The sequence below is a fragment of the Somniosus microcephalus genome, chromosome 30, assembly GCF_052327205.1.
Source record: "Somniosus microcephalus isolate GS21.2 chromosome 30, FLI_Smic_1.0, whole genome shotgun sequence".
Classification (NCBI taxonomy): domain Eukaryota; kingdom Metazoa; phylum Chordata; class Chondrichthyes; order Squaliformes; family Somniosidae; genus Somniosus; species Somniosus microcephalus.
In genome coordinates, this window is record NC_141016.1 from 23,979,698 (window position 1) to 23,995,163 (window position 15,466).

At 47.6% G+C, this 15,466-nt stretch overlaps 1 protein-coding gene across 2 annotated transcripts in view; it reads left to right on the forward strand.

The window, feature by feature from the left end:
* LOC147098018 (histone acetyltransferase KAT6A-like) overlaps positions 1-15,466 on the forward strand; it is a 198,421-nt gene that overhangs the window by 158,784 nt on the left and 24,171 nt on the right. For both annotated transcript variants that reach the window (XM_085971213.1, XM_085971214.1), the window contains exons 9-12: positions 2,040-2,155; positions 8,343-8,481; positions 9,590-9,751; positions 10,970-11,063. In XM_085971213.1, the coding sequence (XP_085827339.1) occupies positions 2,040-2,155; positions 8,343-8,481; positions 9,590-9,751; positions 10,970-11,063 (511 nt within the window). The remainder of the gene's footprint in view (positions 1-2,039; positions 2,156-8,342; positions 8,482-9,589; positions 9,752-10,969; positions 11,064-15,466) is intronic.

Genomic DNA, 15,466 nt, shown 5'->3' on the forward strand with positions numbered 1-15,466 from the left:
TAGACTGGTTAGCAAAATTAAAGCCCATGGGATTAAAGGGACAGTGGCAGTGTGGATACGTAGTTGGCTAAGGAACAACATGGAATGGAAAAATGCAAGATCTGGCGGGTAACTTACACAAGTCATCAAGTATGCAACAATGATGCAAGGACTTAACCTAAACTTCAGTGCTGAACAGACCCTCAATGTTGTGCAGGTGCAAGACCATTTGGCCAACTCTTGTTTTTCTGTTTACTGTTCCAAGTCTTAAAAAAAATTTAAGTTAATGCTCCAATGAAGCATTCCCTAATATATCTTTAAGAGGGGTGTGTTGGCACCAATAACTCTGCATTCAAGGAGTTGCATTTGCTTGGTATTGAGTTACATTTTCTCAGTCAGACGATGATTCAGAAGAGTCAAACTCCAGTTTCTATGTAACTGATTTGACATTGTCACGTAAACATGGGTAAATTATACATAGAGTCCTCCAGCCTCATCACCTCTGTGTTGTAGTAAAACGATGTGTCTGACTCCATGGACACAGGGAGATGAGTTGCTTTTAGCTCTCAATGTTCTAGTACCTGTGTGTGTAGAACAGTTACCAATCCCTTAATTGAATACACAATATATCTCCCGTGGTTCCACATATTCCATTATTCTGTGCATGTTTTATACATTGTACAACGAGAAGAATAGGGTTTAAATCTGCAAGTAACTATAAAGCTGCTGACATGTTCTTGATGAATAGGCTCTTAATGCCAATTTTCTCCCTTTCTGAAGATGGTGGCATGTATTAGAGCATGGGTGCTGGTGCCCTCTGATACCCTGCCTGACTGTAAGTCTAGACAGTGTATGTCAGCAGGCTGTTCCGTCGTGCAGGGCATAGTGGCCAAAGCCCAAACCTGCTCTCGTCTGATGTCCATACACAAGCATATTTGAGCAAGAGTTATCGCCAGTAATCAGGAGTGGGACGTATCTTTGATTTGATTTTTCCACCCCTCCGAACCCAGCGTGCTAAGGGAAGTTGTTGTGCTCCAACGAATGCCTCAGTTGAGCTGAGCTAGCTCGGTACAGCACAGGAATTTAAAATAGGAGGTGCTGGTCACTATGGCGATGCATTTGCCCACCGGGCCATTGGTGGAGCTCATGAACAGGCTCTTCTGGTACATTGTTTTATTTTCTCTTCCCTTAGATCCTCCCAATCTTCACGCTATCCACCACCATTCACAGACAAGAGATGGCCAGCCTGCTCCCAGGCCTTCCCACTCTTGAGCTGGTCGCGTGGTGACGTCTTTCCCTGCTTCACTGTTAGAAGTTGTGTGAGTGTGACCTGCATTGTGCACTTCTCCCTGAGGTAAGTGCTAAGATGGAGAACTGTGTGTAACTCTGAGGGCAGCCTGAGGCTGATCACTGACTTGCACATTACCAGATGGAGAAAAGAATTTTTCAAGATGGTCACATACTCGGTGGGGGGCGGGTGTTTGGTCTGGTGGGATGCGCCCCAAATAATTGTAGATAAGTGTAAAGGCTCAACGTGTCATTTGCAGGAATTGCAAAAGTTTATGTTGAAATCTGTTCATAATGAGGAGAGTAGCAGGTGAGTGTAGAATTGGGATGGAACTTTCGTGAAACTGAGACTAACGGTAATGCCTTCTCTGTTTTTGGAGGGAGAAAGAGTGACAGGGCAGTTAGACGAGTTAGGTGCATGAGAGTATGTGGATTGAAGATAGCAAACTCACTGGAATCCTGTACCTCCATCTGCAGACTGAAACGTGGAGTGATGATGACATTATTCAATGGAAAATACTTGTGTGTAGTATATTCGAAAACCAGTAATGTTCAGGTCGCCTCACAACCAATGCTCCCGTTAAGAGGCCCCACGCAGACCGCTCACCGACTTATAAATGGAAAAATCGCGCCTGCGCAGAAATTAGAGGAACATTGCTCACAACTGAAGTTACTTTAGAGAAAATGATTTGATTGTTAAAGAATACCTCGGGGATTAAAACAAGATTTACAAGGATTTAATATTAATTATATGCATTTTTTTTCTTCAACAGAAAGTTGGAGTCACTGGCCCACCAGATCCACAAGTCCGCTCACCTTCCGTTATCGAGTTTGGAAAATATGAGATCCAGACCTGGTATTCCTCTCCATATCCCCAGGAATACACCAGGTACTGTATGTTACAGGCTGAGCATTTAATCTCAAGTCTGAGCAAACTTTCTCCTTTTTCCTTTCGGTTTTTGGAAATTGAGTAAATAAAATTGCTCGCTATAAACTGAATTGAGAGGGAAGAGTTGGGTGAATTCCATCCAGGGGCGTGACGTCAGTGCTGGGGGGACACCGCAGTTGCGCACTGCTTTTACAATCTAAGCATCGGGGAGATTGAACCCTAAATTAAATTAAAACGCTTTTACCCAGTCTCTTATCATCTATTGCTCTTTGTAATGTGCACAAAATGTTACAAAGACAGTCCAAACCAGAACTGAAATTGCATTAAGACACGGGGAGGTTGTTGTGAGGTCAGGTTTGAGGAACAAGATAAGTCACTTTGTTCATGAGAGAGTTAGAGGGAATTATTCGGCAGTTGTAATGTAGAATTAAAAGGTAATTTAGAACGTGGTTGAGAATCTGAATCGATAATGAACCTGGTGAATGATGGCTCTCAGCGTGTAGCAATATGTGCAGTGCTCCAGAGTGATTTTAAACGCAGTACGAGTGATGTTTGTACTGCCACCACTCGACGACGTATTACCAGCATTACTTTACAGTCTGAGGAGTATCGAAAGACCATTGGTAAGGAATCGCCACCAGTGCGAGACCCTACAGAATATAACCACACTCTGCCCTTGCTATCATGCTAAACAACATCTCGTGGCAGTGTTACATTGATTGGCTTTAGAAGAGCCCGTGTTATACACCGTTGGACTGTAGTCCTCGGGAGAGAACTCTTGTTAACCCAAAATGCTCCATTAAACCATTTTGAATCCTTAAGAAAATTATATTTTTTCCACTTTCTTTTACGAGGTGCTTGTTTTCAGTGTATTGCAGACCATTTAAAATCAGAAGAACAAACCTCTCTCTTGTATTACAATAGAGGAGCGATTGAGCTTCCCTTAGGACATTGCGTTGTTCAATAACTCCTCTCAACCAGCTGCTAGTTTGATGCTGGCTGACTATGTTCCTTTACAGGGGGAGGGAGGGAAGGTGAAGGGGGGGGGTCTCCTTTGCAGTCACAGTGAATTAGAAATGACTGTCACTGCCTGGCAATAGAAACTTGGAACCAGATCAGCCCTCTGTGGCAGACTCAGTGAGCCAAGCCGAACTGCAGTACTTCACGGCACTGTTTACCTTTGACCAGCCAGCCTGGCTCACAAATGAAACCAGAAGGGGTAAACCTATCACTGAGGGCTGAGATTCTTCTTGCTCAACTCTGGGTAACCTTACAAGCCAGTGCCCCTCACAGGCAGGGTAGGCCCTGGCTGGACAAAGAGCAGGATGGTTCCCGGTGCTGGTTCCCTGTGCCGTTTTAGCTGGTTCAAACTGCTGCCGGGTCCCCGTGCGTGCTTGAGGGTCCTAGGGCTCTGCCAACCTTGACTTAAGTGGGACATGCCCTTACAGAGAGAGCATGTGCACTCCATAGACAGCAAACAAAAACCCGAACCGTTTGTGGATTTCTCTTTTTTTATCCGGCACCGACGAGACCGGCGTGGTGCCGGTTTATCAAAAAGTCCGGATTACAGAGAGGTATAGTAAAAGGTACAAGAGCCCTGTACACAGCAACAAATCCAGGCTTCCCTGTTGCATAGCAACAGGTGCAGGAACCCCGGCCACAAATCCAGGCGTCCCTGTTGCATAGCAACAGGTGCAGGAACCCCGGTTACACGGCCACAGATCCAGGAACGGCCACTAATATGAAGTAAAACTTACCTGAACCTACTCCTGAATTTTGCCGGTTAACAGATTTCCGGTTATTTTAGGTGCCGGTAAATCGAGAGTTTCCTGTAGCTCGCTTTGGCAACGCTTCAACATGGTGCTGTGGATGTCGGGCAATGATTAACCAAAAGTAAATAGGCCACTTGATTTTGTATTTGTTAGGGCAAATTTTGAAGGCATTCTTAAGTTATGTATTTCTCCTGAACTCGCAAACAATACGGTTGACTCCAAATATTGTTTGCCTGGCAACATGGCACTCCAAAGGACCAAAGCGCTTCCCCATCACTCACATTGTGTATGTAATCATGTTGGATCGAACCGCTTCCCATTTACTCGCACTCTGTTAGATTGCAGTGCACCAAATTAAATCCCACTGTCGGGAATTCATGATCTTACCACTTGAATATACAGTACTGATGGTTTTCATTACTCTGCACACTGAACATTTAGCTCATTATACGCCAATCCCCCGTCACACATTTTCTGTTTGTCCATTGCAATATGTTTTAATGAGGCTCATCATCAAAGCTCCAATGCGTTTTATGTTGAAATAAGGTACAAAGAGCTCATTAAATTAAAGAGAGACAACCGAGTGGTTAAATTAGTTTGAGCTCTCCTTTTTCAGTATTGAAGTATGCTGCAACACTGATTGTGCCCATTAGTAGATAGTGGTATAACTAATGAATTGCAGCTCCCAGTCTTATTAGAGCAAATCAAGCTTTTAACATGCAAAAATGGCCATACTCTCAGCTGATAGAATCATAGCAAGCACAGTCCCTGATATCATCGTCTTAAAGTGTTGCCACTTTAAGTGTATTTAATGAAATTGTACCAGTTTGCTAAGAGAGAAAAAAATCACACTTAGGCCAATTCTCTTTAATGCTGTGCAACTTTTGTCCCAATTTCCTCCCCATTATTTCCTCTTTAGGGCATTGGCTCCTCGCTGAGATACCATTCCCGGGCACCAGACACCACCTGCGGTATACAACGGTTGCAATCCCTGAGCTTATGCTGGTGGCAACAGTTGGGAAAGAGGGTCCCGTCCCCTTGCATTAACAGCCAGACAGAAATGTATTGAATCTGAATTGATTGCCACGGCTCTGAACTAACGAGCTGTGCAAATGGGAGTTGAACTTGTTCGGCGAGACACAGCAATAGCAGTGCTGGAGCCCGGAAGGCCACATGAGGCAGGGTAACGTAAACCAGTAGAGGCTGAGGCAGAGCAGTTCCTTGCAGTGTGGGGTTCTCTGCATTGTCTACAGTGGGCTTCAGAGTGTCAGAGTCTGCTAATCTTGTTTGCTGAACATGAACTCACTTTCTTTTGATTGGACTGGCTGGCTTTACTTTTAGTGTGTGTGGCTGATGTCTGTGTGCGCTTCTATTAAAACATTCACAGTCTTGATCCACCCTCCATAATGCAAAATACATACGTCCTGACCACACGCCCGTATATTGTGTTATGTGGCACTTCAGACACAGTGGGCAATGAGCTCAGCATAGAACATGTAGTTGGAGTGAAATTGTGGAATTTGCTTTGTGAACTTTTAAATAGTTTTCGTTGCCACTGTAGCTGCTGAGGAAACTGGTGGTATCACATTAACATTCAAGTAACATTCGCACCACACAAGTGCCAGGCAATGACTATCTCCAACAAGAGAGCATCTAACCACCGCCCCTTGACATTCAACAGCATTGCCATCGCCGAATCCCCCAATATCAACATCCCTGGGGGTCACCATTGACCAGAAACTTAACTGAGCCAGCCACATAAATACTGTGGCTACAAGAGCAGGTCAGAGGCTGGGTATTCTACAGCAAGTGTCTCACTTCCTGACTCCCCAAAGCCTTTCCACCACCAACAAGGCACAAGACAGGAATGTGATGGAATACTCTCCACTTGCCTGGATGAGTGCAGCTCCAACAACACTCGAAGCTTGACACCATCCAGGACAAAGCCGTCCGCTTGATTGGCAGCCCATCCACCACCTTAAATATTCACTCCCTCCACCACCGGCGTACCGTGGCTGCAGTGTGTACCCTCTACAAGATGTACTGCAGCAACTCGCAAAGGCTTCTTCGACAGCACCTCCCAAACCCATGACCTCTTTCACCTAGAAGGACAAGGGCAGCAGGCGCTTGGGAACACCACCACCTCCAAGTTCCTCTCCAAGTCACACACCATCCTGACTTGGAAGTATATCACCGTTCCTTCATAGTCGCTGGTTCAAAATCCTGGAACTCCCTCCCTACCAGCACTGTGGGAGTACCTTCACCACACGGACTGCAGCGGTTCAGGAAGGCGGCTCACCACTACCTTGTCAAGGGCAATTAGGGATGGGCAATAAATGCTGGCCTTGCCAGCAACGCCTACATCCCAGGAACAAATACAAAATATCACATGAACAACAATGACCACTCCCCCCCCCCCCCCCCCCCCCCCCTATTCATCAACAGTCCCAAAAGGGAGTCAACCCCTGTTTCTACCAGCACGGATCTGTTCGCTCGTCTCTTTGGTTTTGCCCTATTTATTGAGCAATTTGAAATTAATATTCAACATGCATCTTTGGTTACTGTTCAACTCAAATATTTTTTTTAAGTTGGTTTATTTTCGCCCTTTTTTCTGCCCCAGTGCCGCACACACTTCACCCACCAAGGTATGGGTGGCAGCCTGCTCACAGTAACAGATACAAGAGCCATCTGGGCTAACTTGTCAGCCAGATTGTCTTACTTTTTGCCCATCAAGGAGATGTTGCTGTTATTCTCTCCATGCGAGGCTACATTTGTGCAGTGAAACAGCTCATAATTAAAGAAGAATAAGCTACATTTTTAAGCATTATATTGAAAGGCATTGATTTAGGATTGCACTCTTTTACACGTTGGATTTTTAATAAAACTAGTTAAAACTAGCCTGATGTAAGACCAGTGTTTCCCCGAAAGTGGATTGAATAAACAGAACACTAACCAATTGTACAGTTCCATTGACCTCCCTTTGAAGGGAAACCAGGGAAAAGTTAGTGACCAATAAAGTAGCTGGAGGCATTTTGTAAGCTAATTGGTGCAAGGGTTAAGAATGCATTTCGTGCACATTTTCCTGTTTATTTAACCCATCTAACCTTACAAGTTACAGTAACCTTTGACTCGGGGTCGAGCGCACAAATGAAGGCTGCATAGCATCATAGGAAGCCCTGAGGGGCTCGGCGTGCTTTGACCCTTTCTGTTTCCTACAATCCCACTTCACTATTAAGATCCTTTTTTTTTAACTGCAGTCATCCTTCCATATTTTGGATGAATTTTTTGCCCCTCGTTATCTCAGACTTCGATCACAGTTTGCGGTCAAAGTGATATTTGCAGTGTAGGATAAAATATTGCCGGGGATTTTGCAGATTATTGACAGAGCAAACATTTTAATTAAATTAATTTTAGGCTGTTGACACCGCCCCCCCCCCCCCCCCCCCCAACTCCCACCCTGGAAACATCCCCGATGGCTCAGTGGGCAGCACCCTCACCTCTGAGTCAGAAGATTGTGGGTTCGAGTCTCACTCCAGGGACTTGAGCACAAATTCTAGGCTGACGCTCCCAGTGAAGTGCTGAGGGAGTGCTGCACTGTCGAAGGTGCCGTCTTTCGGATGAGACGTTAAACCGAGGCCCCGTCTGCTCTCTCAGGTGGGCGTATAAGATCCTGTGGCACTATTTCGAAGAAGAGCAAGGGGAGTTCTCCCCGGTGTCCTGGCCAATATTTATCTCTCAAATCAACATCACAAAAAAAAAAAAGATCATCTGGTCATTAGCATCTTGCTGTTTGTGGGAGCTTGCTGTGCGCAAATTAGCTGCTGCGTTTCCTACATTACAACGGTGACTACACTCCAAAAGTACTTCATTGGCTGTAAAGCGCTTTGGGACGTCCTGAGGCTGTGTAGGGCGCTATATAGATGCAGGTCTTTTTTTCCGTCTCTCGGAAGGCGTTCACTTTCGCTGGGGTATGGCTTCATGGGTGCCAGAGATTTCTAAACCGTACAAGAATCTCAGTCTGTCTGGATCACCTGTGCCAGCACCCGACTTTGCAGGCAGGCTTTCCGACTGCACTACCCCATTGTCCTGTCTGGAGTACTGTAGTCGGCGGGTTGTCTGCAACATTGGGCACCGGCAGTTAAGCATAGCCGACCCAGAGCCTCACCCAAGCAGCCATTGACTGTGGGTAGTGTTTGAATATCGGTGATTGGTGGTGGTTCACAGGTGTAGAATAAGCAAACACCTGTTACTCTGAGTGAGCAGACAAGAGATGCGTGTCTGAGTGGCTGTCTGTGAGAGTGCCAATAAAACCGCCACACACACACGAGCAGCTTGACGTGCGTATGGGGGAAGGGTGGCACGATGAGCTGATGTTCCTCTGGTTGTGCCCTTATCTGTGCATCTGTCTCTTGCAGGCTGCCTAAGTTATACCTGTGTGAATTTTGCCTGAAGTACATGAAGAGCAAAAGCATTCTGCAGCAACACATGAAAAAATGCAATTGGTTTCACCCACCTGCGAATGAGATTTACAGGAAAGACATCTCTGTGTTTGAAGTAAGTTTGGGGTTTTTGGCTTCCATGAAATTGATCTGCTCTGAAACAATGAAATTGCGATTAAATGCAGAAGGTCACAATTTAACAACAGAAATGAGCTTTTTCCAAGCACTGTTTTTGCTCGTGTGTTTTGGGCTGTTGGCCCTTCAGCAGTGCTGCTCTGTAACTGTCCATCACATAGTACACCTGTGCATTCTGTCTTTTCTCTTCCCCTCTTCTCTGTTCCGTTTTTCACGGGCCAAGCATTCTGTATCCATTCCCACCCAACCAGGCTCTACCCACCTGAAGGGTGACTGACTGACGTGAGGAACTTGAGTCCTTTTGTGTAGAATCACTTGCGTCCCACTGTTTCCGCATTCAGTGCCATTATAGGAATAATAATGATATATACACAGGCGCACACACAGACACGCGCGCGCACACAGACACGCGCGCACACACAGACACGCGCACACACACAGACACGCACACACACAGACATACACACCATCTATATTGACCAGCAGCTTTAAACCAGAAAACAAGGTTCCCAGCAATGGCCAATAAACCAGTAGATACGCAAATATAGTATTTTACAACCTGTAACATGCAGATAAATGCAGCTCCCATTTAAAACTGTAAGTTAAATGAAATCCTGTGTGATGCTTGACACCAGCCTGTCTCGTGTCTTAGTCAGCTTGAATTGCATTGCCAAATGAAAGTCTTGACCTAGTTCCCTCGATTGCTGAACATTTTTGAAGCACTTTCTTTTATTAAATGTGTGTTTCCTCTTGGCTCATTCTCTTCTCACTATAAATCAACCAGAAACCTAGCAGATCAGTCCCCATAGGAAATATTCAGGAATTTCTTTTTCGATCTGTCACTTTTTTCATGGTCTCTGTGTCCCTCCTCCTCCACATGCTACATACTTGTTCCTGCTAACTTGACTCCCCATCTCAGTCCTTCACTAAGTGGTGATCATTTCCGAAAGCGCCTTGCTTTGACGACTTAACGCTTTCCTTTACTTTTGCTTATCTTCGCCCCTCCTGACCAACGGACCTGTACCAGTAAGGGGTTGAATATTTTAACAGCTTCCTGCCGTGTTCGATTAATGGTCTTTTCCGTACAGGTGGACGGGAACATCAGCACCATATACTGCCAGAACCTGTGTCTACTGGCCAAGCTCTTTCTCGACCACAAGACGTTGTACTATGACGTGGAGCCCTTCCTCTTCTATGTATTGACTCAAAATGACAGCAAGGGCTGCCATCTCGTGGGCTACTTCTCCAAGGTGAGTCCCAGCAATTCTTCATTTCAGAAGCTAATGTTTGGCAGGTTCAAGGCAACAGACAATTTGTAGCATTCATTTCATCTAAATGTTAAAAACACATTTTTTAGATTCTGGTTAGACTGTCCAGAGCTTTGCCAATGTAACTTTTGGCATTTTAACTCTGTAGTTTTCTGGAATTTGTCTTATATTAAGCTCTACGCCCAAGCTTAATTTGTTCACGTGTGACTTCTGAGCTCACTGCCCTGCGACCACCGTCCTCACATCTAGCAGCAGTTGCAAGAAACTTAGTTGTCTCCAAAATTAGGGCTATCTGCTCAACCGTTGCAGCCTCCAACAGCCCCGCTGCCCATCCCAACTGCTCCCAGCTCGCTCCTTGCCCCAGCCCTGGCCTCACAACACTCTGAGGAGAGCAACACAAAATCATCAGTTGCTCCCTTTCCTTGAGTAGTGTGAATTTTTCTGAACTGCCCTAATCACCTACTGCTTGTTAAAAAGGCTACCCTTGGCTCCTCCATTTTCTCCGGTTACTGCCCCATCTCCAGTCTCCCTTACCCCTCTTCTGGAACGTGCTTCCTTCCCCAAAGGCAGCCACTCATTGCACATGAGCCCTCGAACATGCCGGGCCACTTCATTGTCTTCTGGGACAAAGTCTAAAAATTACACTCGGGCAGTTACATTTTGAATAGGAAACATTTATCTCTAATTTATGTAAATCCGGAAAGGACACTGATGTAAGAAAACTACTAGGTCTAAGCGTTAAACAAAGCTTCAATCAACTGTTTTACAACATGGAGGTCTAGTTGTGTCCTTCACTAGTTCCTGTTAAGAATGTCCTGAGCAAGCTGGGCCCGTGCCTGAGTATTTATACTCTCCCTGGACAGCGCCACCCGCAGGCCGCCCAGTATTATTTCATAATGTCAGACACTATTCCTAGAGCTGGGGAATTGCCACCAATTCTAGATTATAAATTACTCTTCTGTATAAATAGCTTTCCTGGCAGGGACATTGAATCTTAAAAGACCACAAACCGTGTCATGAAATTTATGGAGCGGTGGGGGGAGAAAGCCAAGATTTTCTTGGCACGTCTGCACAAAGGACCACCAGACCTGGAAGTCTTGGGGCTAACCCTGGAGAGTTGGTGTGTGTCCATGTGCAACTCTATCCTTGTTCTCCTTGTCGATGATTTTATTTTTTCCCTATTCCTCCCATCATATTCAGGAGAAGCACTGCCAGCAGAAGTACAATGTGTCCTGCATCATGATTCTCCCCCAGTACCAGAGGAAGGGATATGGAAGGTTCCTCATCGACTTCAGTAAGTAGATAATCTTGCAGCAAATTGATGAAAGCACATGAAGTGGTTTTTTTTTTTTTTAAGAAGTCTTGACCGCACAGCAAGCAAACCGGCCTTGCCTCTCTCCATGCACAAGGCAACACTGAACTGATGATAAAAGCTTGATGTTCACCTTTCCTCAGAGGAATTCCACTCCATGCAATTAAAATCCAGCAAAAATGACTATTATAATAGCATCACTGAGAATGCAGTCGGCTTGCTGTTGAGCTTTTTCAGTGGCATTTTAAAATATGTTTTGGATTTCTACAAATTCAGAGTTGCACTCTTGGAATTGGAGAAATGTACAGGATCACAGATAAATTGTGACAGATTTTGTTTTACTCTCGAGTTCTGCTCCTTTTCTCTCTTGCGGAGCTGCATTCGTCTTACTTGTGCACTTACGTCATTCTTAATGTTAGAAGGGAGTGCGGGAAGGCGATGCACTAGATTGGTAAGATGGGGGTTTGTGATTGCAGTTCCCCGCAGGCTAGTTTTCAGCCTCCGAATGTGCTCTATTTAGGAGGCGAGGTGCACGGGAAGGGAGTGTATAGCAGAGACAAGCACCCTGGTCTGCTCTGGCCGGTTATAGAGAAACATTGAAAGTGTCTGGAAGCAGGTCTCCTGTTAACAAGGAAAGGAAGGTCGAGACTTAAAGGTTCTGGGGATATTTGTGCATTTAATAGCATCTCCTCGTTCAGTTAAAAAGCGGCTACAGAAAATATACCACATGTAGAATTCTTTTCCAGTTACAGTCCCCACCACTTGCACCGTCTCCACGTACCCCGCGCGACCGCCAATATCGGACAAATTGCGCTAACCATTTGCCATTGCCGTAGGCGTCGGTTAAATCGTATTAAACACGCTGGCTACTTCAGGCAGTTCAAGCAGCTGTTCACATTTAAACCGCACAAGCGCAGAAGTCAAGGCGTGCTTTTAAATGTTATTCCTGATGTGAAAACTGCGAATACTGCTTAAGGGGAAATTATTATTTCTTAAAGAATGAACAATGTTTCATAGTAGATATTTGTAGAAACAAGTGCCCCTCTGGTCATCTTTCAGCAAGTTCACATTTGTCGCTCAGTCGGTCTTCAGAAACGGGTGCTCGTGCCCATTTAACGTATTAATAGTGTGGGCTTCCATGGGTTCACGTAACTGTTTTAGCAAGTCTTTTTTTTTGTGGAAAGAGGTTTCGCTAGGAACCATACTCGAGGCCTGGTACAGTAAGCTTTACCCCGGCCACGTTATAGCGGCCATCGCGCATAGCAGGCAAATCATGTTCGCACAAGCGTGCCCACAATACGCGGTGGGGACTGTATTGTCTCTGTGACGTTATTGGGGAATGCAGAGAGGATGTTGTAATAAGTCACCGGAGCCACTGCTGTCGGAGGCAGAGAGGGGATTGTTAATCAAGTGCAGGCTGCTCCCCTACTGCAGGCCTAAAGCAGAAAATACCTGTGCTGGACCCCAGACCCTTAAAAGTTGTGCAAACTCAGAATTGAATTGATTCGTGCCTCCATGTTAAAGGCACAAAAAAAAAATTCTTCTGTCAGTTTATTTGCTGTCAAAGTGGGGATGGATGCTCTGGGACAGCTCCGAGCTTTCTGAACGTGAACGGCAAAATCTCCTTTCAGGTTATATGTTCCGAGACATCAGGTTGAATATTAGCAGTGGACCATTGCTCGTGTGAAAGCTTTCAGTAAACATAGACCCTTGCCTTTCCCAGCAATAAAAGGTTTGGCACCAACCTCATTACATCCTACTGAGACGCAGCTGTAGAGGAAATGCAAATGGGGGCCCCCCGATAAGATCGCACAAATTGATTTAGAAATGCTTAAGTCGTGTTTAAGCTCCGGGGATGATTTCCGTGGTCGCGCACGCCAGGTACCACAGAAGAGCCAAAGGTTGACCATTTTTCCTCGCCAACAAAGGTGGTGGGTGCCACCAGCACAGAGCCCAGTGCATGCTGGATGTGAAAGCCAATTAAGAATGAAGCCGAGCTGTGAAAATTATGTGCAGACACAAAGGAATGATTTTTCAGTGTTTGATTAAAAAGAATACTGTTGGGAAAAGAGTAGAAGGGACCTTCATTCATCCACCACTGGTTTGAGTCGTTGAGTGAAATTTCAATATAAATATAAATATCGCCTTCCCAAATACAGTGGCCCTGCATCTCCTCGGGAGTTCGACCCATCTCCCACCATTACTTTGGCAGGAGATTGCCATGAAAAACAAAATTCACTCTGTGACTGATGTTACCACACCGTTTGCTCAAAAGCTCATGAAGTAGGAAACGATCAGGGCCTAGAAATTCGGTGGAGCCCCAAACAGGGCGCCAAGCTCGCCTGGGCGCCAGAATTACCGCTGCAAACGGAGCCGTTGCGCCTGCCGGAAATTCAGTTTGAGCGCCCCAAGAGGGACGCGGGGCGCTGCTCGAGGCGTCCCACGTCCCTCTTGGGGCGCTGAAACTGAATATCGCAGCGCAACGTGCCGCAGCGCCACACACGGCGCACTGCGGTACTGCAGGCCTTCCTCCCATTCTTAAGGGGGAGGGGCCTGCACCAGCGCGATCAGAGATCGCGAGTGCCGGCAAAAGAGCCCGGCACCGAGGAGAAGTGCCGGGCTCTCAGGACACGGCCAGCAATGCCCGGGGGAGGGGGGGGGGGGGGAAGGAGGAGATCAGGAGGCCGGGGACGGAGGTGCTGGCAGGCGGCCACCGAAAAAAATGGCTGCCCCGCACCTCCACCTTAATTTGCGCCACTACCGCCACAGGTAGGCCCCGTGAACCGGGCGCGATTTGCGACCGCTGTTACAGAGGCGGGCGCGACCAAATATTGCGATCGGGGCGGTAGCGGGGCGCTGCGCACACCGATGACGTCATCGGCGGCGGCGCAGCACTACAGGCGAAAGCCGCCATTAGCGCCCCGCTAAATATCGCGGGAGGCGCGGCCAGTGGCGCTAAAGCCACTGAGTGCCCTCTTTAGGCGCTAACTGGTGGCGCAGCCCACCGAATTTCTAGGCCCAGGAAAATGCTTATTAAAATTAGTTTTCCTCCCGCAAGATGCATAGTATTAGAAGTGGTGAACCGAATTGTGACCTCCGATCAGACAACTATCTCCACGCATGAAGCTGATTGTAACCCACTTGTGACTTGCTCACATCTCGGTGAGCTTTGCTTGTGGAGATGTTTATCATGATTCACTGCTGGTTGTGACAGCTCCTCCATATCTCCAGCCTTCACCCTTTTCAGATTGAAGATGATATCTTCCCTCCTGAACTGATGAAAAAGAGAGCAGTTATTTTTCAGTACCTGTGACTGGAGTAACAGCTAAAGGAGTGGCCGCAAAGCTTATACAAGCATCAGTCTATCGTTTTCACTTGCTTCCACACACACATTCAAAGTGAGGCAGCTTATAACTTGTAAAGATTCCATGGCTTCATTTCACGGAGAAAAAAAAATTGTCGTCCTCTTTCCCCATCATCGTGCATCTGGCTGTTTTACATCCCTCTCTCCAGAACCCCGCCTCTTCCTCGACTTCCCCCTCGCCCCCCTTCCCCCTCGCCCCCCTTCCACCTCGCCCCCCTTCCACCTCGCCCCCCTTCCACCTCGCCCCCCGCCCCTTCATCCGTTCCCCCTCGCCCCGCCCCCCTCGCCAACTCTCCCCTCTGCTCCTTCCATTACCTCCCCTTTATTAACACCACTCTCCTCTAAACCCTCTAGTTTTTTCCCCTCTCTCATGTAACCTCTCCTTACCCTCCTCAACCCCATCCTCTTTTTGCCCCTCTATACTTATCCTCTCTCCCCGTGTCCCCGCTCTCTCCCCGCTCTCTCCCCGTCTCCCCGCTCTCTCCCGTCTCCCCGCTCTCTCCCCGTCTCCCCGCTCTCTCCCCGTCTCCCCGCTCTCTCCCCGTCTCCCCGCTCTCTCCCCGTCTCCCCGCACTCTCCCCGTCTCCCCGCTCTCTCCCCGTCTCCCCGCTCTCTCCCCGTCTCCCCGCTCTCTCCCCGTCTCCCCGCTCTCTCCCCGTCTCCCCGCTCTCTCCCCGTCTCCCCGCTCTCTCCCCGTCTCCCCGCTCTCTCCCCGTCTCCCCGCTCTCTCCCCGTCTCCCCGCTCTCTCCCCGCTCTCTCCCCGTCTCCCCGCTCTCTCCCCGTCTTCCCGCTGTCTCCCCGCTCTCTCCCCGTGTCCCCGCTCTCTCCCCGCTCTCTACCCGTCTCCCCGCTCTCTCCCCGTCTCCCCGCTCTCTCCCCGTCTCCCCGCTCTCTCCCCGTCTCCCCGCTCTCTCCCCGCTCTCTCCCCCTCTCCCCGTCTCCCCGCTCTCTCCCCGTCTCCCCGCTCTCTCCCCGTCTCCCCGCTCTCTCCCCGTCTCCCCGCTCTCTCCCCGTCTCCCC